This window comes from Aethalodelphis obliquidens, unplaced genomic scaffold (genome assembly GCF_003676395.1).
Source record: "Aethalodelphis obliquidens isolate GAN/ISIS:26980383/991018 unplaced genomic scaffold, ASM367639v1 scaffold13, whole genome shotgun sequence".
NCBI classification, from domain to species: domain Eukaryota; kingdom Metazoa; phylum Chordata; class Mammalia; order Artiodactyla; family Delphinidae; genus Aethalodelphis; species Aethalodelphis obliquidens.
The window spans coordinates 20791702-20819595 of NW_020837957.1; the positions used below are offsets into that span (position 1 = coordinate 20791702).

The 27894-nt window shown below is 40.2% G+C and overlaps 1 protein-coding gene across 1 annotated transcript in view; it reads right to left on the minus strand.

The window, feature by feature from the left end:
- Positions 1-1464: 1464 nt before the first annotated feature.
- LOC113624590 (uricase) overlaps positions 1465-27894 on the minus strand; it is a 35695-nt gene continuing 9265 nt past the window's right edge. Inside the window, exons 2-8 of the mRNA XM_027114530.1 lie at positions 25881-26099; positions 23378-23494; positions 23201-23279; positions 8648-8834; positions 6953-7076; positions 4899-4982; positions 1465-2421 (exon numbers count right to left, since the gene is read on the minus strand). Of these exons, the coding sequence (XP_026970331.1) occupies positions 2347-2421; positions 4899-4982; positions 6953-7076; positions 8648-8834; positions 23201-23279; positions 23378-23494; positions 25881-26099 (885 nt within the window). The 3' untranslated portion in view covers positions 1465-2346. The remainder of the gene's footprint in view (positions 2422-4898; positions 4983-6952; positions 7077-8647; positions 8835-23200; positions 23280-23377; positions 23495-25880; positions 26100-27894) is intronic.

Sequence of the window (27894 nt, forward strand, 5' to 3'; positions counted from 1 at the left end):
CAGCTGGGTCAGGGCGCAAGCACATAGGCAGTTACTGATTAAGCCTTATGATTCAGAGGATTGGATAGTCATGTGAGTGAAGCAGGGACTGGTAGAGCAGTGGACTGAGAGGAGCTGGACGCACAGAGAGCAAGAGAACAGCCATCTTGAGTGGTCTGACCATACAACATCCTTCACAAAACAGTAACCTGGTCCTTGAAATTTTCACAGACTACAGGCTTTCCTGCCACACACCTAGGATATAATTTCCAATAGCTCATTTGCAACTCATTACAATAAATGTTTTAAGAACTCAGGAGAAGCGAAATGCATATATGTATAAAATAAGCCACAATTTCTAAGAATTCTGCTCTTCTTCTCTGAAACAAATACAGTGTTTCTAAAATTTATATGACCAAAACATATCGAGTAAAAAGGGCCTAATTAAGTTTTTTCTTTTTTTGTTTTTCTTTTAGGAAAAATCATGTTAGAGTCTAAATTCCTCTTTGCAGAGAATTATCAAATCAGCAGAGGAATAAAATGTACTAGCCATTTGGCCATGCAAGTTACATGATGTAGAAGCACATTTTGTAACATGAGTAGTCAATATAGCACAAAACATTCCTTATCACATTACTTCATCCTTCTTATCTCATGTTCTTTGCAAGTAGGCAGCAGCTCTAGAATGGCCTGTGGCAACTTCTACGGTTTGCTGCTCTCAGACCTCCCATCTCTCATCTCACCCATAAAGTCCAGTGATGACTTTCCATGTAGGTCTAACAACAAATGAAAAGAAGGCAGGATTTTTCATTTAACAAACACAGAAATTTCTATGTGTCGGGCATAAATACTACCATTGCTCTTTACAAACATTAATTCATTTAATCCTCAAAAAAACCTATCAGGTAGGTTCTATTTTCATAACCATTTTACAGATGAGGAATCTTGTCACAGAACTAGTAAGAGATGGAGCCAGGATTTAAATGAGTTTATGCAATCAAACACGGCACCATACCGCCTTAAGTAGCAGTATCATAAAGGTGAATGCAGAATTATCAAATAATACTAAATACTCTTAGGTAAGTATTTATTAAAACTGAAGACAAAGGGCTTCCCTGGTGGTGCAGTGGTAGAGAGTCTGCCTGCCGATGCAGGGAACACGGGTTCGTGCCCCGGTCCGGGAGGATCTCATGCGCTGTGGAGCAGCAGGGCCCATGAGCCATGGCCGCCGAGCCTGCGCATCCGGTGCCTGTGCTCCGCAACGGGAGAGGCCACAACGGTGAGAGGCCCGCGTACCGCAAAAATGGAGACAAAAAGTTTAAATAAATAGAGATTTTTAAATGGAGGAAGGTTATCTAGAATGTTCATGTGCACAAGTTTTTGTCATGGATTGCTAAAATTATAGTTTATGAAGCTTTATGGTATATATACAACAGTAGTGTTAGATAACTGATACAAAGATAACCACCACTCAGATCTGCATACATCTTTAAACCATCAGTTAAATTTATTACCCTGATTATAAAATTAATAAATGTGAAAATCACATGACAAAAAAAATAAAAATCACTCATAATCCCACCATCCAGAAATCATCATTGCTGATATTTTCATAAATATAGTCTCTAGTCTTTCTATATGTATATTCAACCACCTGGGTATTGACTTACCACTTATTAAATGTGGCTCTTTGTGCCAAAGTGATGCATTCTTCAAAGACAAACCATTTACACTTTTCTCAGTGCCTCAGTGTATACTAAATATTCTTTAAGGGTTGTAAAAGTCATAAAACCAATACATTAAGATTACAAAAGTACTTTTAGAGTGGAAATATACTCCCAATGATACATATGCTAGAGCATTCTTAAGGACTTAAGTATTTAGTCTAATTGAAGTCACAATGGTGATATTTTTCAAACTATGATATTATCATTACATTTTCTGCATTACCAAGGAGCAAGTTTTAGCATCAGTAGGAAGAAAACAATGCTGACTTCTTAAATTTGTGCACAAAATTAACTGGTATCACACCTCCATTGATTCATGATTATCTTCTTAATGAATGGATTTTAAAACTTCTCTAAGATAGGAAGGAACAAGATCACTGAAATATTGATTTATGATTATTCTAATACCGCTCAGCATTTGTGAAGTAAACTGTGTCCACAAAGCATGTTATAATTACTAATTCTGAAACACCTTGCTGAGCTAGGTATAGAAGAATTCTTTCATGTAGGCATGAAATGAATGCTATAAATCAACATACTGGGTTGAAATTTTGCAGGGCTACACACTATGATTTCCAGCATCACAAGTGGCTTAAGGAATGCCTCAGCTGAGAATGGACTCCCACTGGTGGCCACAGTGTTACAGCTTTGAAGTCAGCTTCCTCTTGACTGTACCAGTAATTCTGCCATATGGATTGTCTAATGGTAGCAAGACCTGTAGAAAAACCACATGGTAAATTCAGAGGCATTAAAACAGACCTACCCTTTTTTCTACAAATCAATATGAAATCAACAACAAAAAACAACTTGCTAAGCAGGAAACTGTATAGGCCCTACAGTAGTTACTTCAAGCAAGGTAATACCTTACTTTTCTGGCAATAGTTGAGACATGAGGCGATTTTCCAGAAAATTAAAGAGTTGTTTGAAAAATTTTAATCATCAGGATATAAATGTTTCTCAAATTCATTACATTTCCCTGCTTTTTAAGCAGAGTGTGGTGAACATAATATGACCTTTGCTTAATGACTCGCTCTGAACGCCAATCATTGTCAATGCTAAATACTGCCGTGCCCTCAGGAACATTTGAGGTCCTCAGGGCTCTTAGCCCAATGCTAAATGGCTCCAGACAGCTGTGCATTTACAGTTCTTCTGTCTTCCCACCCTGTCATTTGTCACTTCTCTGCTGTTCTCAGTGTGTCCCGACTCACTGAGGGCTTCTCATATGTTGCCCTCCCTATGTACACACCTGCTGAGTGAGGGCCCGAGAGTGGCTCCGGCCGTCCCCAGAGAGCAGACACAGACGTGGGGACAGCTTGATCAGCCACTTGGGTGCCTTTATGCGGAGCCCTGGCCCAAAGGGACTCGGGCCTTCCTGTCTCCAGGTCTCCAGAGGAAGCTTCGTGTCTTACTTCTTGAGCAAAAGACACTGTGGCCTCAGTCTGCTGGCACACCTTCGAGCTAGGATCACTGCAGGCCCGAGGCATCAGGGGGCTCTGGGAGACCCTTCTCTCTCCATCGGGGCTCCTGAGCTAAGCACTGCTCTAGTCATGATGCCTGGCCCTTTCTCTGTTTGGGGCCCATTGGTTTCACCTTTGTTGGACATGGCCAGGTCCCTTTCCTGCCCTTTAGAAAGTAATCAGTCGGGACTTCCCTGGGAATCCACCTGCCAAAGCAGGGGACACAGGTTCGAGCCCTGGTCTGGGAAGATCCCACATGCTACGGAGCGACAAAACCCGTGCGCCACAACTACCGAGCCTGCTCTCTAGAGCCCGCGAGTCACAACTACTGGGCCCACGCACCACAACTACTGAAGCCCACGTGCTCTGGGGCCCCGTGCTGCAACTACTGAAGCCGGTGTGCCTAGAGCCCATGCTCAGCAACAAGAGAAGCCACTGCAATGAGAAGCCCGCTCACCGCAACTAGAGAAAGCACATGTGCAGCAATGAAGACCCAACACAAGAAAAAAAAAAAAGTTCTGGAAATGTATAGTGGTAAAAAAAAAAAGTAATCAGTCAAAAAAGTCTTTACATTCTAATTAATGGCATTCTGGGAATCTACATCCTCTCCTTCCTCTGAAGTAAATAGTGCTGCCTCTCCTTCAGCTGAGTGCACAGCAAGTGGGATCAAGATTGCACTCCTCTTTAACTCAGGGCCCTATACCAGCTACACCTGGCACCCGAGCATGACCTTAAGTACCCAGCACTGCTCCCCAGCCTCCAGCTCTAGCTGTAATGGTACAGAGCCTGATGGAGCCATCAACATAATTTGCAGAACAGAAACAAGGTACCTGGCCAGAGGGGCTGCGACTAATAAGGCTCCTGGATCAGCAGGCCCAGAATGTAGGACCTTTTGGACTCCCTTCATTGGCCTTTATCCACCAAAGGATATGAGCAGCAGGGCCATGGTAACAGACAGTCCCTTCCTATCTCACTCCCCCTACACACGAAAAGCAGCCAATAGAATGGTGTTTTTTTAGCATTCTAGAAGCCCATGGGAAGATGGATCAGATAGAGAAAACCTGCCATTCTGAGAGTGGTCCAGCTGGGGAAGGGACAGTTCTGATCTCCCAGGACTGACCACAGCAGGCTACCTGTTGGGACTTCAGGCTGGCTAGTCAGACACACTGACTTGACTTAACCTTTTGCATGGCTGAAAACAAGTCAGGGTAAGTGCTTTTTTCAAGGCAAGGTTTCCTTTCAAAAAATGAACTTCCTCATCTTGCCTGCTGTAATGGCAACTAGAAACACAAATATCTTCATTTTTTGTGTGTATAATGTATTCCACATAAATTGACTACTTAAAAGTTAAAGATGATAGAAGAAAATGAAAATAGAATCTTTCTTTCCTCCTCATTGCTTCATGATAGAAGAATAATGGAGCTGTGACCTTCTGTGGCAATTTTCAGAGAAGTAGATCTCAAAGCTATTTCCTTGGGCACACTGTTCTTTCTTTGTCTTTTACTCTCTGCAACTTCCAACCTTCCTTTATAAGTATTCATCCACTTCTAGCATGCTCCAGCCTCAGATAGTGAAAGGCCAGAGTCTAAGAGGGCTCTAAACAGTGGCAACTATAAATATTCCAAAAGCAAGAGCTGTTGGGGATAGTATCATCCCAAGTTTATAAAGAGGGGTAAAGAGGGGTAAAGACTGGGTGGGGGGAAACGTGCTTTAAATATGTTTGAAGTTCTCTTACCTCTTCCCTGTTGATCAGTCCCATCTGGGACATGTCTATGGTAAAGTAGTGAATATTTGGCAGGCTGATTTCCATGGCTTCTATCTGAAATCCACAACAATAGGCATTACATGGGGAAACTGTGAATCTGTCTCTGTTACTCCTTCCCCACAACTACCCACTAGCTCATCACTCAGATTCTACCTGTCTCTGAGATGTTCCTCTGATGTTCCTCTACTGCTTGACACTGTTCTCTCCTGCTAGTACTGTTATTAAATGATGGACCCACTCTTCTCTCTGTGTATGAAATCCGTTTCTCAGAAAAGTAAAATCTCCTTGGGTCAGAAACCTGGGACACGTGCAGCATCCAACTTGCCTCCTGGTGCTGGCTCGTCAACCTCTTAAATTCCCTCTCCATCCATTCCCTCCTCTCCAGGCTTGTCCCTAACATTTGCAGGTCCTGGAGTAAGAGTATAATTGGACGTCCCCATACCAGATGTTTAAAGATTTAAAAGTTATGAATCAAGCTAAAACACTTTCAAGTGAAATATATTCTGTCCCTCTAACTTGACAAATATTCCTTCATCACAATCTGGAAGGTCAGGATCGAATTTAAAATTCTCTGATTCCTTGTAGCATCATGCCAGGACCTGGCATCATGGGAAGAGCCAGCCCTCAGCCCTGGCCATCCCATCTTCTCTCTTGGACTCATGTGGGTGGTTACCCCAGCTTGCATGTCAAGGCCCATTCATACCTCTAGCAAACATCTGCCCCTTTTCTCACTCTCGGGCTTAAGGGTACACTGATGGCATGACCTGCACTCTAGGGGATAGATCTGGGGAACAGGCTTGCACAGGTTCTGGGAGTAGTCTCAGGGTTATTTGGGCAGGACATTCTGGGATGTAAACATCCAGAGAATGGTCTAGAAGGGGAAGCACAGGCTCCTGAAGTGTTTGTTGCCTTGGTCCCACCAACTCCTCATCCAGCGGAGAGAGGCATAGCTAGAGGAGGGCTTGGAGGGGGTGTGTGGGCCATGGCAGGAGTCCCTTGTGCCCAGATCTAAGGATGGCACTGTTCCTCTCCATCCCATCATGGCCTTAGTTCACATCCTCATTGCCAGTTTTCTGCAACAGCCTCCCAACAGGTCTCCTTGTCTATGGCCCATCATCCCTTTAATCTATCACATGTCTTTCAGAGTGGTCTTTCTAGAGTGCAAATCTGGTAGCGCCACACCTTGCTTAGATCCCTCAGTGGCTCCTAAGAGTTTTCAGGGTAAAATACAGACTCTACAGAGAAGCCCACAAAGGGCCTCCCAATCTGCTTCCCAACTCATCTCTAGGCACATGGAAAGACTTTTGCTCCTGGAGCTTCACTTGTGGCAGAGCCTCAGCAGTAAATGACTGTTCCATGTTGCCTCCTGTCTCCATCCCTACCCCCTCCCTCACCCTTGAGTATGAACTCAGATAACCCCTACCTGTCCCTTAAGACTCAGCTCAAATACCTCTTCCTCCAGAAAGCCTGGCTTGCACTATCCCTTACACTGGAGTTAGGTGACTTCCTCTGAATTTCCATAATATTCTATTCTCTATTGAACTGTAAGTTTGATTATTTTCTTCCTTCACTTAATGATGAACTCTTTGAGGGTAGGGAGGATGTCTAATTTATCTCTGATTTCCTCATGTGCTGACAGAGACATAATAACCATTCAATAATATCGAATGGATGGATGGATGAAATCTCTCTGCATTTATCCTTCATTCTCTGGCTCTCCTGAAACATAGACCCTTGGGATAATTACCCCTCCTTCAGGGCATCTGAGTGTCCTAAATTGTAGCAGGTTGAAGAGACTCAGAATTTTCAACAAAACTAAAGAACTACAGCAGTGGCCTGTGTTTTCAGGTCAGACAGATTTTTACTTTTTTTTATTCTCTTCTCACTTTCTATAACAAGCTTTTGAGCAACAACAGATGTCATTTTTCATGTGTCTTCCACTTTCTTATTTTAACTCTCTTTCTCAGAGCTGACAGGAGACACAAGTTCTCTCAGTCCTCGGAATGGCAAGTGACAAAACCTACCTCAGGAACCTGGTTCAGGGAGAGCACCTGGATGTCATAGAGGGTCTTCTGGATAGAGGGCGAGTACTCGCCTTTGTCATAGGGTCCAGCAAATTTCTTCAGGACAACGTCCCTAACAGTGTCCCTAAGACACAGAAAAGAGAACTGAGGGCCCTCACAGGGTGGTCTTTGGGGAACGTATTATGAAGCTAAGAAGCGGTACCCTCTCTGTCTCCCCGAAAACAATTTTATTGCTGGTTTTAGAGAGGATTAATATCCTGTAATGCCAAAAAGAAAGAAAAAACCAAAACCCTAACTTCCCATTTCCCTACACACACACACACACACACACAAGTCAATAAACCTATTGAGCATAACTAGGTTATCTCATAATCTGGCACCAGGTCCCAGTGGGCCTTCCAGGGTAAGTTTCCCTCCATGCTGGAAGAATTTTTGAAGAGGACTTCCTAGTATTCTAATCTGCTTGGCTTGGCCCGTTGCTTGAATTGCTGCATTTTCAGGGGTATTACCGTGTCAGGCTGTGTGCTAAGTATTTTATGTAATTACTTCATTAAATTCTCTCAATATACCTGAGGCAGGTACTATTATTATCTCCAGTTTAGAGATGAGGAATCTGAGCTAAAAGTTAAATGATCTACTCAGTCCCCCTCCTTAGTGGGAGGCCCAGCTTGTACCCCGACTGGCTCAATTTCGTGCTCTTTTCAACATAAATACATCAGACTGCTGCCCGTGGGGAACACTTGAAAAAAGGAGAAAAAAAGATTGAGGTGAGGTTCTCTTCAAGCATTTCCAACCTATCACATAATAAAAGGAGCAGAGTAACACTCTGCCCGTGGGAGGAAGCTACCAGGGGGCAGATTCCAGCTTATCACAGGCTAGAAGTTTCTAACAATTAGAGCTTCAGCAAAGGAATGAGATACATGCTCAAAAAGCAAACTGGGATTCAGAGGCCTAATAACTGCTTGTTGAGGATGTTAAAATAAGAGTCACACCTTACAATGCTAAAGCATTTATCACTTATAAAATGCTTCTGTAACTTCATCTCATTTTGAGTTTAGCCTAGGGTGGCCGCTTGTCCCAGTTTGCCTGGGACCAAGGGGTTTCCTAGGACATAGGACTTTCAGTGTTAAAATCAGGAAAGTCCTTGACAAACTGGGACAATTTGGTCAGCCTGGTTTAGCCCTCTCTGCATCTGCCATGAAGTAACAAGGCCATTATCCTCATTTGATCCCGTGTTTCTTAAAGTGTGGCCTTTGGTCCAGCAGCATGAGCATCACCTGGGAGTTTGTTAGAAATGCACGTTTTCAGGCCCCATTCCGGGTCATAGAATTAGAACCTTTGGGGTTGGGCTCAGTGATCTGCAGTTTAATAAGCCCCGCAGGTGATTCTGATACACAATCATGTTTGAGTACTACTGATTTAGTCAATTAAAAAACAGAGGATCAGGGAAATCAGGTGGTCTGCTCAAGGTCATTATAGCTAATAGCATCTTAGCTAATAGTGCAGATTTACTAACTCAAAGTAAGACCAGTATTCTTCCTGTTATCCATCAGAAGGGGTGTCTTACAATGGGGAGGTGGAATTGAATGGCTTCCAAGTTTCCCTTTCAGATGGAAGACTCCATGAACTCTGGGCCCCTGGAAAAGAGGGTGGACACTACCTCCACCAGCGCCAGGCCCTAGCACTCGTTCATACCAGGTGGCCTCAAAGTCCACGTCTCTGTCCTGGTGGTAGCGCCACTTGCAGTACACTTGGGTGGCAAAGCACCGGTCCTTCACCTCAGGGAGGGTGGTGAACTGGTCCCTGATGAATCCTTCAAATCCGGACTGGGTTGTTTTCAAAACTTTGAGGTCTTTGATTCCAGAATTAATGACTGGAGGTCCTGTTTTACGTCAAAAGGTAAGAGGGGATGAGGTCATAAAGAAAACAGTGCCTTCTTACTGCCTAGCCCTGAGGATCCTGGTCATTAAAACATGGCACACTCCATTTGTACAAAGAGCTACATCACTGCCTGTGTTTTCTCTCTCCCTGTCTCCTCTGAAGTCCACATGATGAAGACGGTGTGCCTTTCCTTCTCTCTGAATTCCACAACTCCCTGCCTTCTCATGCCCTAGGAGAACTTATGGTCGGAGACTAAACGTCCATGCTGTGTTGAAGCCCACAGGAACAAATACCTTTTTCTCAGCTATGTGCAGAGGTATCTTCTAGGCCAATTACCTTCCACATTTTGAGCTCCATCTCATTCAGCAGGCAGTCATGCTGGAATGAGTTAATAAACTCAAAAGCAGCTCCTCTGTCTGCTCTTGTGACGCCCTTTACTGGGGGTGGTCCTCATGCGGATTGTCTACACTGCTGATGGCTCCAATCACCACCAGACCCCTCAGTTCCCTTGCGTTTATGAACTCAGCAACACCAGAAAATTTCATGAATAGGTAGCATCATGGGCGTGGATGAGCCTAAATAGAGACTGGGAAGATGAGGTCAGTGACCCATGAGGTACAGATTGCCTATGTGGATTCATAAAGGCCTTTGTTTTTTGGCTGAACTGAGAAGGCACAAAGTTGGCTTGTGGGGACCTGGGCAGGGTGGGCAGAGTTGAAAACAATGGAGGAGATGACATGGCTCTCCGGCCGTCCCTACATTACCTCATGAGGTGCATCAGGGAGGTGGAGGGGAGAGAGGCATAATCAATCTGAAAAAGCTGTTTACTTATGCCTGGCAGTTCTAGGTCAGGGCCCAGATGACAGGTAGGGTACCGAGTTAGTGAGGGGAAGATGCTCTCTTTCTTTTTCTATGTGGAACACACTGTAGTTCCAGCAGTTTGGTGAAGCCTGAAGAACACATGGCACCAGGTGACACACTGGAAAGCCCCAGGGTACAATGTCTGTGGAAAGCACCCTTCTTCCCAAGGAGGAGTGGCAACTGGCACAGCAAATGCTGGGCAGAGCCAGTGAGGCAGCAGTTGTACTCAGTGGATGCAAACTTCTCCCTGAGCACGTGTGAGACAGCCCTCCAGGCTGGGAGAAGGTAGGAAAGTTTGGCTGGAGAGGTACAGCAGTTTTGTAATAAGAGAGCAACAAGGTCAGGGAAATTCGGGAATTAACTTCACCATGGCCTTATTTGTATGTGCAGGCTGGTGAGGCCAGGACACTCAGGGGGCACTTGGGTACAAACTCCCAAAAGCATAGTCAAGGCAGAATGACTTAGATCACCTCTTTTCAGTCTTGAAATTAGTCCAGACTAATATCTGTGCTTTTTGACCTGTTGAATCTTAAGCCAAGAGCTGGAGGTATCAGGCATCACTATGTTATACATGGTCTTAGTTGAAGAATAAGTATGTAACCCACAATCCTCAATTAAAATCCAGGGCAGCTCTTAATAATCCAATGGTTTACATCATCCTGTGTGATTTCTATTGCTGTGGTTAACTCAGGAGTTGTGGACTTTCAGAAGTAGGTAAATAATGACTATATTTTGATATTTTCCCAACCACATGTGTGTACCTGCCAGAGAGAGCAGTGGCCATAGTTAGTGGTAGATTTGCTGATTAAATATGTGCTGATTAAATGAGGTGTTCTGGTCACAGTGTTCTAGGATAATGTGGTAAGAGAGAAAATGGTATTTTCTCAATTAGAAAATACTGAAGTTCTCATTGGAAGCTATATCTGAATCAGGATCAAGAGAAAGATACCAGCAATGATTTCATGCCTTAGGTTGGCTGGGTTTATCAGATTCTAAGTGTTATCAAGACACGATTCTGCAAAATCAGCACTTCTAACAATGTAAAGCTGACCCAAGTGAGTCTTAAGTCTCAGACCCAAGAGAACTGCAGAAGCAATCAATAAGTATCCGTTAAATGAATGAATGAGTGCAGTAAAATTGACTCACCTTAACAACTTAGCCTTACAACTTAGTGTCGTTTTCTTCTAGACAGTTCTCCTCCATCAATCTTTACCATTTCCCTTCCTGATCTGCCCCCTCCCCTCAACCCTCACACACAGACAGTGTGACAGGGGGAGAAGGGGAGGGCATCAACACTGAATGAGAAGGTCCTGACTGCCAGCATGCGTTCTAGTCGTATGGCTAGACACTGGTAGAGGTGGAGTTTGAACTCAGCACCCCATTACGAGATTTCATGCTTTTCTTCCCCCTTTTTGGATCACTCCCCATCCTCAAAATGTTTCCTCCTTACTTTAACTCTCTCTTCCCATTTCTGTAATAAAAGAGGACTTTCCAAGAGACAAGAACGTTGCCACCACCATCCCGCAATGTGCATTCAGGGCTCAGACAGAGCCCCCAGTTGAAAAATATCATCCCCGTTGGTTTGAAATGAAGATTGAAGCATCACTTTTAGAAATGACCCCATGTGTCTTGAAAACATTTTATCATTTTAAAATTTCCTATTGAAATACCAAGACCCCTTAGAGGAGTGACTCCTTAAGCCTTTATAAACTAATATCATAATTTACTTCCAACAGTAATCCCTTCTAGAAAAAAAAAATCCTATAGAAATGAAACTTGAATTTGTAATCAGAAGTGGGGTTAGAACAAGTAGTGGGAATCCTCGAAGGGGGATAAAGAGAAGTCAAGGGAAACCAAAGGCAAACTTTATCTATTTCTGCTTTTCCTATACAGCTGGCCTTGATCACCAGCATCTATGTGAGCCAACCAGACTTTGAATCCTCAGTTGTCTCAATCATAAAAGGATTTCCAGATGCAGGGTTACATATGTTTGAGTCCACAGTCTTGGGACTCAGGTTCCTTGAATTCAGCCTCAGTATTCTCCATGCCTCTCCTCCCCTATTTATGGGCAGTATTTCCTTGATAGAATGACTTAACCTCTCTCTACCTTAATTTTCTCATCTGCAGGATATGATAATCATAACTATTTCCTAGAGATGATAGATGTCTAAGATGATACACATAAAGGACTTAGTAACTTAGTAAAATGGCTGTCCAGGAGGAAATGCTCTATAAAATTATTATGATGATTTTGCCCTAATTGACCTTTTCTTATTGACATCAACTCCCTGTAAATACTTCCCATGTTTCACAAAAGTTCATTGGGTTCTGAAAACTCCTTCTGACATGCCATCCCTATCCACCTCCAGCCCTGTGGTGAGATTTATTGATCTTTGGGGAGTGTCAGTCTGCTAGGCAACTTTGAAATGATCTACTTTCTTGCTAGAATCTGAAAATGGAGAAAGCAGTTGCATTTTCTAATGTGTTCTGACCTCAGTTTCACGTGGAATAAAACATCTCACGTTCTCAAAGACAGTTCACTACTGCCACAGTATAGGCAGAACGCAAAACATCTACTCTGGTGTGCTCATCATTCTATGAACAACGACAAAAACCTATTCTCTTTGAATTTGAAAAATACATTTTCTTGGCACGTATCAGACACCCTGGATGAAATCTGGGAGCTTATTTTATCTTCTCTGTTGGCGGTGCCCCAGCTTTCTGAACACTGGTAGGAACCTGAGCCTTTCAAATTCATGGGCCCATCAACTAAAAATACGATGCTTCACACACTCTTAAAAAAAGATTCCAGTTTAGACTAACAAGAAGTAATTCAACCCAAAAGACTGTCCTTTTCTAGGTTACTTCCTATGAAACCACTTAATCAGCTCTTTTTTGCCTTTCTGCCATGGTTATGGAGTAACGCAAAAGGAAGATTTTCACATTTTACTTTGCTAGAACATAATCTTTTCTAACTTTCAGTGTCCTCCTACACACTTAACAGATTGTGGTTTATCTCTCAGAGAAGCATACATCCTACCCCTTCAGGTCTCTAAGAAACTGCAAATTAATAGAAACTAAGCCTGATTCCTTACCTACGCATCAGGTGTCACAAAGCACAAAGCTTTACCGAGCCAAGAAAAAAAAATCCTGTCATGAAGGGGATAATTGCTTCCACACTTAACACCTCCAAAAAGGACACAAATAGCTAAAAGGAGGATATTTTAAAACTATATTAAATCATTCTAGTAGAAAACCTCAAATTTGTAAAGTGCTAGAAAAAGTGAAAATCAATTAAATATCATTTGCCTTTGAGAGTCCATTTAGCTCATGGAGGTAGGTTGAAAGCTCCCTGTGTGCAATTCTGGATGGGGAGAGATGATGTCACCCAGATGGAAGGAAGTTAACTGGGTTTTTGTACAATGAGGTGATGATCAAGATGATTTTTAAAAGATCTTGTGCTTGCCAAGAACTTTTATTTTGGAATAGCTGAAGAGTGTCTTAGTCTTGATATCAAAATGACACAAGCAGCCTTCTTGGCAGTGGCCATCTCTGTCCTGAGTCTCCCACTTTCCCCATCTCATTTCTTCCATCTGCCCTGCTTGACACCTCTTAAATCTCTTCTCCTCCAGGACTTTAGTTTTATCAATCCCCTTCCTAAAATCTTCCTCCTACCCCTACTAGTCTCCATGTCAATAGATTTTTTTTTTCACCACTACAAGACAGTATCTCTTATTTTGAAACCTCTTCTCTATCTTCCATTCCTCTATTTGGTTATGCTTTAGTTGAATTTTTATAATTAGTGTCAGATTGGGAGAAATTTGATGCTTAAAGAATTATGAATTATAATTCTAATTGTGTGTGTGTGTTTGGGGGGCGGGTGTTGGGGAGATTCTCTGCTTAGTTCAACTAGTTTAAATTAGTGACTCAACCATCCCGGCGACTTCAAGGCTTGGCTAAGCTTGTAGTTCACAAAGACTCACAGAGAAACAGTTTGGAAGATCGAGGTTCCATATAACACCTACATCAACAGCCTGTACCGCACACGCAGAGCCTAGCTCTCCTCTCGGAGCTGGGGAAGTCACAAAAATAACACCAGCCCTCATCCCTTTGGTGAAAAAATTTCTCTCTCTCTTCCAGATTCTCCCATGGAAATAGCAGACTTTGAAACAGCTAAAAGAACACTTAATGATGTAGCTTAAAAAGATACCCTAGGAAAAAATAGTGTAATGGGAGTTTTATAGCAATTCTCAGGGCCTAAAGTGGGTGCTTCAGATTCAGTAGGCTTTCTATAAATGTTTGTTCAATTAATAAGAATGAATCCAGTCCACCAGGAGAAACCCAGTTACATATCCTGCTGGGAAAATTTGCAGGCTGAATGGGTGATTAAGTACATGTGTTTGAGGGGGCAGAATTCTCACTATCCTAGCCAGCCCCCCACAAAAAGCCCTACTTAGAGGTTTGTAACAACAGCCTTCAGCATGTGAATTGGGGGGTGTGTGTTTGTGTAAGATGATTATTTTCTTTAGTTAAGCCTATGCAAGGGCATTTCTGATGACAGTGATTGTACACTGAATCACCTCATGATATCTGCAGTTTTAGCTCCTGGAAAATAAGCAAATTAAGAATTAAACTTTGTTACCAAAAAAAACGGCATAGACCCCTACTCTCCAAAGAGGGACAGAGTACAAATGTCATCTTCAAATAGACAACACAGGAAGATACACACACTCAGGAACGTGTGCACACATGCCGCACACACCCAAGGCAGCAGATGCCTGCTTCCCTGCTGACCCCTGCCAGCCCCCGCATGCTACGGGAGGGGGAAGGTGCTGGACTCTAGACAAGTCAAGCTGGAGCTCTGGGAACACTGCCACAGTGATCGCAACACCCTGAAGTTTTCTGCAGAAAGAAAAAGCTTTGGCCTGATTCTGTTGATTAGTTTCCTCCCGGTAGCAGCCAGGTGACTAGAATTCAGGCTGATGACAGCTCCTGGTAATTCCTGGAAAGAACAAGGGTGTGAAGAGCAGCCTGTTTTCTTCCTATGATCAGCTGAGCCCTATATTTGGCCACTGCACTTCCACCTCCAGGGGTCTGCTAAATATTCTTGCAGAGGGAGGTCACCAATGATGCCTACTTGCCAAACTGCACACTCTCTTCAGTCTTCATTTAAACCAAACTTCTTAACCTTCCTGTGGCAGAGACCACTAGCAGGTCCTCTTCCTCCTGGGTCCCCGGCTAGACTACATTTCCTGGCCTTCCTTGCAGTCAGGTGTGGCTGTGTGATTGGGTTCTCTTCATTTGATGTGCTCTGTGCTACTTCAGGCCTTGAGCAGTTTCGCCTCCTCCTTTTTTTCTTGAAGGTCTTTTCTTCTCCTCGTTGTCTGGTATGCGGAATCTACTCTGAAGGTGATCCCAGAAAGTGAGGATCAAAACTGTCTGGTTGTATCAACCTGGATTCCTGAATAACTTCCTGGAGAGGAGCATCCTCCCAACACACACCACACACACACACACACACACACACTCTGAACTTGACTTTTACAAAAAGCTGTAAACTTCATGTGTGAAGCCACTACATATAAGCCTACTTATTATGCATTCTATTATCTCAATAACTATCCCTCATTTCTTGAAATGTATTTTCCCTTTGCTTCCATGGCACCACTGTCTCCAAGCCTCCGCCTGTCCCTCTGATCATTCTTCTCTCTCACTCTTTAAACTGTCCAACACTTAAACTGGGGAATTTTCCCCCAGGCCCTCTCATCTTTCCTCTTCTCACTTTATATGTTTTTCTGGATTGTTCCTTCTTCCCCATGGCTTCACCAACCAATTTGGAAATAGATAGTCTCCAAATCCATCCCTTATTCCCAAACTTACCAGCTTCCTCTGGAAACGTCCTCATTATATGTATTATTCTTAGTCAACACCCACAAGTCCCTGACTTTAGGATAACTTTAACCCCTCCTTCTCTCTAACCTTCCATCCTTACGCCAATACTCAGACTTATAAGCACACTTCAGAAATGCCTCACATAATGTCTCTCCCCAACCTCTGTAGTCTTTTCATCTCTACCTCTTCTGCCTTAGTTCAGACTCCATCATTTCTTCATCTCTGCAACAAGTCTCCAAATGTCTCACTACTGCCTGTTTCTCCAGCCAGTTTACCATAACCTTGGTCAGAATTACTAAACAGTACACACATACACATAAAGACCTTTCCTGGATCTCTATTATCATTCAAAATAATAATAATAACAGCTTTCTTTCAAGGAGTGCTTCTTATGTGCCAGGTACTGTGCTAAATGTTAAATTAACATTTATCTCCTTTCATTCTCTGGGTAATTGCTGAGGTAGGCACTGTTATTCTCATGTTAGAAGTAAAAAAAAAAAAAAAACTGAAGTAGTATATTTAATGTGCTCACAGTCACAAAGTTATTAAGTAGAGAAGCTCAAATTCAAAAACAGTTCAGTATTCATACAATAAAGTTAGGAAATCATCCACATGCAATGCTAGTAGGGAGGTTAAAAGACAAAAGTAGTCAATTCATTTGTATCCATGATAAGCAGTTAAGGGATACACAGAACAATTAGATGTAAAATATAATATCAAAAACAGTAATCATGAAGGGAGCAGAGTACAAATGCAAGGTATCTATATATAGAGAGATTGCTATACAAAAACCTCATGGTAAACACAAAACAAAAATACCCACAAAAAAGAAAAAGAAATCCAAACATAATACTAAAGATAGTCATCAAATCACAAGAGAAGGAACAAAAGAAGAAAGGGGAAAAAAGAAGAACTACCAAAACAAATCCAAAACATTAACAAAATGACAATAGGAACATACATATTGATAATTATTCTAAACATAAATGGACTAAATGGTTCAACCAAAAGACATAGACTGGTTAATGGATAAAAAAGCAGCATCCATATATGTGCTGCCTACAAGAGACTCACTTCAGACCTAGAGACACACAAGACTGAAAGTGAGGGGATAGAAAAAGGTATTCCATGCAAATGGAAATCAAAAGAAAGCTGAAGTAGCAATACTTATATCAGACAAAATAGACTTTAAAATAAAGACTGTCACAAGAGACAAAGGACACTCCATAATAATCAAAGGATCAATCCGAAAAGAAGATATAACAATCGTAAATATATATGCAGCCAACATGGGAGCACCTTAATATATAAGGCAAATGTTAACAGACATAAAAGGAGAAATTGACAGTAACATAATAATAGTGGGGGACATTAGCTCTCCATTACATCAATGGACAGATCATCCAGATAGAAAATCAATAAGGAAACACAGACCTTAAATGATACATTAGATCAGCTGGCCTTACTTGATATTTATAGAACATTCCATCTGAAAGCAGCAGAATACACATTCTTTTCAAGTGCACATGGAACATTCTCCAGGATAGATCACACACTGAGCAACAAAGCAAGCCTTAGTAAATTTAAGAAAATTGAAATCATATCAAGATCTTTTCCAACTGCAGCACTATGAGGCTAGAAATCAACTACAAGAAAAAATTTTTGCAAAAAAACACAAACACGTGAAGGCTAAACAATATGTTGCTAAACAGCCAATGGATCACTGAAGAAGTCAAAGAGGAAATCAAAAAATACCTAGAGACAAGTAAAAATGAAAACACAATGATCCAAAACCTATGGGACACAGAAAAAGAATTTCTAAGAGGGACATTTATAGCAATACAAGCTTACCTCAGGAAACAAGAAAAATCTCAAATAAACAACCTAATCCTATGCATAAAGCAACTAGAGAAAGAAGAATAAACAAAACCCAAAGTTAGTAGAAGGAAAGAAATCATAAATATCAGAGCAGAAATAAATGAAATAGAGACTTAAAAAAAATAGAAAAGATCAATGAAACTAAAACTGGTTCCTTGAAAAGATAAACAGAATTGATAAACCTTTAGCCAGACTCATGAAGAAAAAAAGATAGAGGGCCCAAATCAAAATCAGAAATGAAGAAGGAGAAGTTACAACTGACACCACAGAAATGCAATATGCCAATAAATTGGACAACCTAGACGAAATGGACAAATTCTTAGAAAGGTACAATCTCCCAAGACCGAACCAGGGAGAAATAGAAAATATGCACAGGACAATTAACAGTAGTGAAATGGAATCAGTAATTTAAAAACTCCCAATGAATAACATTGCTGGACCAGATGGCATCACAGGTGAATTCTATGAAACATTTAGAGAAGAGTTAACACCTACCCTTCTGAAACTATTCCAAAAAATTGCAAGACCATCACCCTGATACCAAAACCAGACAAAGATACCACAAAGAAAGAAAATTGTAGGTCAATAACACTGATGAACATAAATGCAAAAATCTTCAACAAAATACTAGCAAACTGAATCCAACAGTACATTAAAAGGCTCATACAACATAATCAAGTGGGATTTATCCCAGGGATGCAAGGACTTTTCAAAATCCACAAATCCATCAGTGTGATACACCACATTAACAAATTGAAGAATAAAAACCATATGGTCATCTCAATTGATGCAGAAAAAGCTTTTGATAAAATTCAACATCCATTTATGATAAAAACTCTCCAGAAAGTGAGCATAGAGAGAACATACCTCAACATAATAAAGGCCATATATGACAAACCCACAGCTAACATCATGCTCAATGGTGAGAAGCTGAAAGCATTTCCTCCAAGATCAGGAACAAGACAAGGATGCTCACTCTAGCCACTTTTATTCAACATAGTTCTGGAAGTCCTAGCCACAGAAATCAGAGAAGCAAAATAAATAAAAGGAACCCAAATTGGAAAAGAAGTAAAACTGTCACTGTTTGCCAATGACATGATGCTATACATAGAACATCCTAAAGATGCTGCCAGAAAACTACTAAGCTCATCAATGAGTTTGGTAAAGTTGCTGGATACAAAATTAATACACAGAAATCTGTTGCATTTCTATACACTAACAATGAAAGATCGGAAAGAGAAATTAAGGAACAATCCCATTTACCATCGCATCAAAAGGAATAAAATACCTAGAAATAAACCTACCTAAGGAGGCAGAAGACCTGTACTCCAAAAACTGTAAGACACTGATGAAAGAACTTCAAGATGACACAAACAGATGGAAACATATACCATGTTCTTGGATTGGAAGAATCAATATTGTTAAGATGACCATACTACCCAAGGCAATCTACAGATTCAATACAATCCCTATCAAATTACCAATGGCATTTTTCACAGAAATAGAGCAAAAAATTTTTTAATTCGTATGGAAACACAAAAGACCCTGGATAGCAAAAGCAATCTTGAGAAAGAAGAACAGAGCTGGAGACATCACGCTCCCTGACTTCAGACTATACTACAAAGCTACAGTAATCAAAACAGCATGGTACTAGCACAAAAACAGACATATAGATCAATGTTACAGGATAGAAAGCCCAGAAATAAACCCATGCACTTATGGTCAATTAATCTATGACAAAGAGGCAAGAATTTACAATGGAGAAAAGACAGTCTCTTCAATAAGTGGTGCTGGGAAAAGAGGACAGCTACATGTAAAAGAATGAACATAGAACATTCTCTAATACCATATACAAAAATAAACTCAAAATGGATTAAAGACATAAATGTAAGACTGGATAGTATAAAACTCCTAGAGGAAAACATTGGCAGAACACTGCTTGACATAAATCGCAGAAATACTTTTATGGATTCATCTCCTAGAGTAATAGAAATAAAACCAGAAATAAACAAATGGGACCTAACTAAACTTAAAAGTTTTGCATAGCAAAAGAAACCATAAACAAAATGAATAGACAACCTATGGACTGGGAGAAAATATTTGCAAACAATGCTACTGACGAGGGATTAATTTCCAAAATGTACAAACAGCTCATACAGCTTAATATCAAAAAAACAAAGAACCCAATTAAAAAAATGGGCAGAAGACCTAAATAGACATTTCTCCAGAGAAGACATACAAATGGCCAACAGGCACTTGAACAGATGCTCAATATTGCTAATTATTAAAGAAATGCAAATCAAAACTACAATGAAGTATCACTCTCACAGGTCAGAATGGCCATTATTAAAATGTCTATTAATACTAAAAGCTGGAGAGGGTGTGGAGAAAAAGGAACCTTCCTGCACTGTTGGTGGGAATGTAATTTAGTGCAGCCACTATGGAGAACAGTATGGAGGTTCCTTAAAAAACTAAAAATACTAAAAATAGAGTTAATCATATGATCCTGCAATCCCACTCCTGGGCATGTATCCAGAGAAAATTCTGATTTGAAAAGATACATCCATCCCAATGTTCACAGCCACACTGTTTACAGTAGCCAAGACATGGAATCAACCTAAATGTCCATCAACAGATGAATGGATAAAGAATATTACTCAGCCATAAAAAAGTGTGAAATAATGACATCTGCAGCAATATGGATGGACCTAGAGATTATCATATTAAGTGAAGTAAATCAGATAGAGAAAGACAAATATCATATGATATCACTTACATGTGGAATCTTAAAAAAATGATACAAATGGACTTATTTACAAAATAGAAATAGACCCACAGAAACAGGAAACAAACTTATGGTTACCAAAGGGGATAGAAGGAGTTGCGGGGGAGATAAATTGGGAATTTGGGATTAACATATACACACTACTATATATAAAATAAATAAACAACAAGGACCTACTGTATAGTACATGGAACTATATTCAGTATCTTGTAATAATCTCTAGTGGAAAAGAATCTGAAAAAGAATATATATATATACATATACATGTATGTATGTGTGTGTGTGTATAACTGAATCACTTTACTGTACACCTGAAACTAACACAACATTGTAAATTAACTATACTTCAATTTAAAAAAAGGTTTAAAAAAATCTGTTAATAAAAATAAAAAAGCAGGAAAAAAAAAAAAAAAAAAATGAAAACAGTCTAGTCTGCAAGGCCTATTGGCTTTAACTCCATGGCAAAAACGCCCCCCTAGTTACCCCATTTTTTTTTTTTGGCCATGCTGCACAGCTTGCAAGATCTTAGTCCTCTGACCAGAGATCAAACCCAGGCCCTCAACAGTGAAAGTGCAGAGTCCTAACCATTCCCTAGTTAGGCCAATCTTGCTAGTATGGTACATTAGGCCCAAACCAAGCTCTTCATCCTCATCTCTGCTCCTTACATTCTAAAAACTGAACCCTTCAACCCTACTACCGTTGCTCAAATTCTTTGCCCTTTCAACACTAAAATCATTTGCCTAGTATGGTGATCTACATAAGGCAGATGCTCGAAATATTTGTTTCCCTCTTCCACTCTTTATGACTCCTACCCATGTACATTCTGTTTCTTCTGCCTGTAATTTCCTTTCCCCTTTCTATGTCCAGCACATTCTGAATCATTTTTCAAAAGTCAGTTGGAATATTTCCTCCTCCTCCATCAAGCCTTCCAGACTGCCCTAGGAAGAGTTAGTTTTCTGCACCTCTTTACTCCCATAGCATACCTTTAATTCCTTCATAGTGGTCTTTAGCCCTTCATATTGCAATAAATCTATTTATAAGTCTATCTCCTACTATTCATCTACTGTGAACTCACGAGGGTCAGAGAATGTCTTATTCACGTCTGAATCTACCACCACTAGTATACCTAACAAGTCCTCAAAATCATTATTGAATGAATAGTATTTCAATCAATGACATAAATATATTTTATACAGGCTCTTATCTTTTTAGTTAGTTCTCCTGAAATCTAATTCTAGCCCCTGCTATTATTTTACATAATTAAAAGTGGAATGAGAAACATGTTAAGTATTGCAAAAATCACTCAAAATGGTTTAAAGCTAACCAATATGGCAGCCACTAGCCACATGTGGCTATGAAGCCCTTGGAATATGGTAAATGGGAAATGAGACGTCCTGTAAATATAAAATAAACACAGAAATTCAAATATTAAATATTTCATTAATAATTTTTATATTTATTACATATGTAAGTGGCATTTGGGATATATTAGGTTAAATAAAAAGTATTGTTAACATTAATTTGTTTCTACTTTTCTAATGTGACTACTAGGAAATTTTAAAATTAGATATGTGGCTTGCATTATATTTCTGCTGGGAAATGCCAGTTTAAAGTTTATAATTTTACAGGGGTATTCACTGTGATTTGGGTAGGAAAACACTGGCCTGGGGAATCAGGAACCTCTCTCCTCCAAAGTCACATACATAAATCAAGAAAGAAGGAAGGAAAGAAAGGAAGTTACATTTTAACTAACAAACAGCTCAGTAAACAAGTTAATATATCACATGACTACATATTTGGAGGATTAAAAAAATCATTATCTTTTCAACTTAACAACTAGTTATTCAGTCTTCTTTATATAATAATAATTTCATAACTGTTAATCAAACACTGAAAAGGCCCTGGCTGTGTCTAGAATTTAATACAGATAGGGAAAAATATTAAATGATAGCTAAAACACTAGGACTTCCTAAGGGAAGGCATTATCGAATAGAACTTAGAATGAGAAGAACTTATATTTTATTAACCTTTTAAAATTTCTGACATTTATGAGATGTCACCTCAAATTCTTACTAAAGAGAGCTAGAGAAGAAAGAAAAAGAGATACAGAAAGGAAAAGAAATAAAATGAAAGAAACAAGCAGGAAAGGGAAGGAAAGGAGAAGAAAAAAGAGAAAAGGAAAATAGAAAAGAAAAAATTTCAGAGTCCACACTCTCAATTTATAATGATCATTAAAGTTTATTTTTTATTAGGATAGAGACATTTCTACCATGGTGGTTCTATGGTTCTTAGAGGTCTTCTAGTCTAAGTCTTAGTCAATTATTGAACTCTGCTCTGACAACCTCAACAAATCAGTGGAAGACACACTTTGCTAAGTTCAATAATCAGTACTAACAAGGTCTATATTGTAATTATGTTCCACAGTTAATTTTTAGATTTCTTGGTAAATAGAAAGAATTATATAATTGTCACTGCTATTTTTAAATGAGGTTTATTTTATGGTAACTATAATAATATCAGTGGTTTTATTATTATGACAAAATTTCAAGGAAATGTGATTGTTATTTTCTAGGTATTTCCTATAAAGGTTATTATAATCAAAGCATGGTATGGTACAAAAATTACTGGTCAGAAAATTCAGAGATTTGAGCTTTTGTCAGCCTGTGCCCTTTTTTCCCTCACTTCAAAATCATGCAATAAAAATGATCTACCCCACTCAACCCACAGATTTGTTGCAAAGGGTATTATTTCATTTTTATATTTTTAAGATAAAAAGCAGATAGTTCTTTAATGTAATCCAAGGTCACACTGTTCATTCCCATCTCAGATTTAAAAGACTTCAAAATTCTCTACAGTTTTCCTGGGTGTTAATAAACAGAGTTGTTTAGAAGAAAAAAAAAAAACCCTGAAATTGCTATTGCAGAATCAAAACATGAAAAACATTTTCTCACCACTCCTCAACTGTTCAACCTCACAGAAGTGTGTTCCAGTGGGAGTATGAATAAATGCATGGACATGCTTAACTCCATTCTGAAAATTAGAAAAAAAAATATTTCCAGTAAAATTTCAACATATGTCATAAAGCCAATTTCTTTAATTAAACTGAGAGCACGAATAAGTGAGGTAACCTTTTCAAAACGCTTCCAAGGGACTTCTTCCACATAGACTTGAACTCGAATAACATGGTTAAAAGAAGAAAGGAAATGCTCACAGATATTCACAGCAAAAGTTTCTATGCTTTTGATCTGTAAAAAGAAATAAATGTGAATGATCAGAAATACTTGTCCTACTTAAAAATCATTTTTAAATACCCATGGGACTCTTTTTCCTGATAAAGTGTTTTTTAGAATCAGAGAAACAAAGAATTAGAAAGAATTAGAGATGAATTGGTCCTAATCCCAATTTTTCACAAGGGCTCCTAAGTGTAGTTAATGGATCACCATCACCAGGTGAGACTATCCTGTTTTTTTTTGGTTTTTTTTGTTTTTTGTTTTTTTTTTACGGTACGCGGGCCTCTCACTGCTGTGGCCTCTCCCGTTGTGGAGCACAGGCTCCAGATGTGCAGGCTCAGCGGCTATGGCTCACGGGCCCAGCCGCTCCGCGGCATGTGGGATCCTCCCGGACCAGGGCACGAACCCGCGTCCCCTGCATCGGCAGGCGGACTCTCAACCACTGCGCCACCAGGGAAGCCCGACTATCCTGTTTTTAAAAGAAAACTGTGTGCAGGAGAGGATGTGTCTATCCATCAGTGGACGAGCAAAAAGGACCTTAACGTTCAGATTCTCCTCACGGTGAGCTCAATCATCACCCATGCCAGCTAAAGTACTGCAGGATACTTCAAAACACTCTGCTGTCTTCATGAGGCTGGGAAACAGACCTCCCAGTTTCCCAAAGAAAAATGTTAACGAAGGGTCACTTCAACTTCCTTGCCTTGCAAACAGGCCTTCTATTGACCATCCCCAGCTCTCCACCCCCATAAAGCAGCTCCCTACTTCCATCCAAATTCTTCAGGTTAATCTCTAGGCAATGTTTTATGGTCCTAGTACAGTCTACAGATTATTTATGGCTTTGCCTATAATTAAGGTAGACTGTATAGGTTTCCCAAGGATAGTTTTGTTTTATACCTGTTGTCTCAGAATAATTATTAATAAGCATCCTATTTCACTCTGAAAAGTATCCTGGCTTGGATAAGAAATTATGCAGTCACTCTATCTACAATGAATACATTTAAATTGTTTTTAACATCCAGGTCCATTCTTTCACTTTTCTGAACTTCTCACATAGTACAGGAAATATAAGAATTTGTGTTATATAGAGACCCTCTTCTCTAACACAGTACAGAGCTTATTTTCGATTCATTTTTAAAGAAAGCAATGTCTTTTTCCATAGCCTTGCCTATACTTGCTGGGCCATTCTGATTAGCAAGAGAAAGGTTCAGGGTGTAGACAGACCTTGCAGAAATAATATTTCAATTAGTTTGTTCGGGCTTCCCTGGTGGCACAGTTGTTAAGAATCCGCCTGCCAATTTAGGGGAAACGGGTTCGAGCCCTGGCCTGGGAAGATCCCACATGCTGTGGAGCAACTAAGCCTGTGTGCCACAACTACTGAGCCTGTGCTCTAGAGCCCGTGAGCCATAACTACTGAAGCCCGCGTGCCTAGAGCTCATGCTCCGCAACAAGAGAAGCCACCACAATGAGAAGCCCACGCACCGCAACGAAGAGTAGACCCCACTCGCCACAAATGGAGAAAGCCGCATGCAGCAACGAAGATGCAATGCAGCCATAAATAAATAAATTTCTAAAAAAAAAAATTAGCTTGCTCATTTTGTGTAATATGGGTGTGAATTTCATGCAAAAGCATGAGAAAAGAAGCTTTCCGGTCTACATTTCTTGCCTTTCTAGACTTCTTAGCAAATAAAAAAATTATCTTGAATTGCCCAGAAATCTGCTGGTCGTCCAGCACAGTTTCACTCACACTTAGAGAAACCTGAGGTAAAAGTGCTAAGAGATTAGAGTCTATCCGTTCCAAGACCCTTCTGAAAAGTACAACTACCACCAAATGTGGATGCTAAGTGGTCACGGAGTTGGGAAAATCAGGAAGGTATTAAAAGTTGGACAGATCTCAAAATGTATCTTATACTTGATTTTCTTCTAGAGTAATACCAAGAAGAGAAATGGTACTTTCTTCTATAAATGCACACCATTCTAAAAGAAAAAAATAATAGGACTCAAATAATTGCATGACAAAAATGTGTAAAATTCTATTTGGAAATCTTCTCATGGCCTTGATTTGCCAATGATCCTAATTAAGAGATAACATGTAAATTTGTCAAGTAGGATTCTCTGCCTAAAAGATGTTGTAGTGAGTTGAGAAACAAGAAAAGAGAACAAATGGGGAAAAAAGAAGAAAAGAAAAGAGAATAAAGAGGTGAGTTTAAAAAAAAAAAAAGCAAGATTTTCTGTAAAGCTGAGACTTTTAGAATTAGAAAAGGAATTTTTTTCAATGGTTTAAATGTAAAAATAGGGTTAAAAAGTACAGGGAACTTGAAATAAGCAAGTAGTATCCTAATAATATAGTACGGTGATTTCTGCATCCAGATGGGCAGCAGCTAAGAAGTAGAACGACACATACGCCTTTGAACTTTGCCAGGACATGAACTGTGTTCTTGATGGTGTCTGTAGGGATGAGGTCTGAATTGTCTCCATGCAGGTAATCTTTTTTGGAGCTCAGAGTAAGTTGCACTGAAGTTGACACTTCTTTAATGCTGTGATATTTTCCGTCTCGCTGAATACGGAGAACTTTTACCATATCCTTCCCATAGCCAGTTCGGACAAGATCCAGCTCATCATTCTGCAATGAAAACAGTCATCTTAATGAAGAAGGCTAAATGAAAACAAAAAGCCAACTGCAATTTCTTTAAACCTGAATTTTATCATGTAATCATGAAAGGTAAGAGTCAGAGTATTCCTGAAAGAAAGATCATGCCCTACCTTTGAAGGAGAATGAGAATTTGTATGGAGAAAAGAGAATCACAAGGAAAAGATGAAAATATACCAGATTGGCCTGAAGAGAGACAGGTAGATGGCTTTCTTGATAATAATAAGCAACAACAATAATAACCATACCTCCTGAGCCAAACTATTTACTCTTATTTAATCTCTACTAACTTAATCCTTATACCAGCCCTATGAACTAATATTATTCCCATTTTGCAGAGGGAGAAACTGAGGTTCAAAGAATTTAAGTGACTTACCCCAGTTAGTAAAGGATAGAGCCAAGAATTCACCCTCAGGTCTGTTGACTTCAAATTGTGTACTTCTAACTACTACATAAACTGCCTTCCTCTATAAAATCTTTTGACTATGTTAACTGGAAATAATTATATCCCCTTTTTTATAGAGAGTAGTATTCTGGAGAAACTGCCCTGTGAGCAATAAAAACAATTTGAAAATTGCTTTTTCTACTTGCTGCCAGGAAGAAGAGTAATTAGTGACAGGGTCTAGACTACCTTCAGCAGTACAGAGCCAGAGCCAAATCGCTGCAAGGAAAGCTATGCTTTTAGTGAAGAAACACTTAATAAAAGCCTGTGACTGATTCATTAGTATCCCTGTCTGAAGCTGGAGCCCTCGCTAGTGAATACGTCCATCTCCACTGCTAGACTCCGTAAGACTTGTCCCTGGGCTTTATTGGTGTTTGAGAGAAGAGGCAGGAGGGAGCAGAGGGACAGGAAAACCTATTTTATTTAGCATGAAAATTAACATTAAAATGGTGATGAGAAAAGGTGACAAAAATAAAAGTCAACCAAAAACAACATGCAGTGAGAATCTGGGGAGGGTCACAAAGAAGAAACCTCCTCTGCGAATCCCATGTAGGCGATATGCTCAGATAGGCCAAGGGCTGCCTAAATACCTACCCGCATAAAAAAATCACCAAATCCCTTGGGAGGAATTTAAAAATGCTAGCCAACATCAGAAATTATTATCATATTCTTAATCAAAGTGGGGTAGTGAAGGTTGTCTTAAATCTTGGGGATGGAGCCTGGTAGGGCATGCTGCTTTTGGTTATTGAACATACCCTGAAGGTCTGTGGTGTCTGAATCCAGTGCTTCCTCTGTACGAGGGACACATGTAAGGGACAACTCTTGGAGAGGCCCCTTGGATGCATCTGACCCAATTTTGGGGGACTCATCTTCCAGAAAAATATCAATAAGAAAACCTAAAGAGCAGACTTAAAGGATCCTAATAAGAACTATAATGCTGACAGGGAAAGAGGCACAGCTGTGTGATTGTAGTGGCTTTGAAATCAGACCAGGTCCAAATTCTGCCTTACCACTTATGGCTTTGTGGCTTGTGACAAATAATTTGATGTCCCTGAGCCTCAGTTTCCCGCTTTGTACAAATGGAGATAACTGCCCCTACAAGTTAGAGTGAATGTGAAAGGGCTGGCTCAGTCCCTGGTACCTGGTGGTACAGTGAGGTCAACCCCAGTAAGAGTGGCCATGTCAGGCCTGGCTGTGGATGTAGCAGCAGAAGAGATAACAGAGGGGAACTTGATTAAGGGCACTAGTTTTTAGAGTGGGGAGCACTGCTGGAAACAGCAGAAGGAAGACTCTGGCATGTCTCGAACCGCAAGGGATTCTACCCGG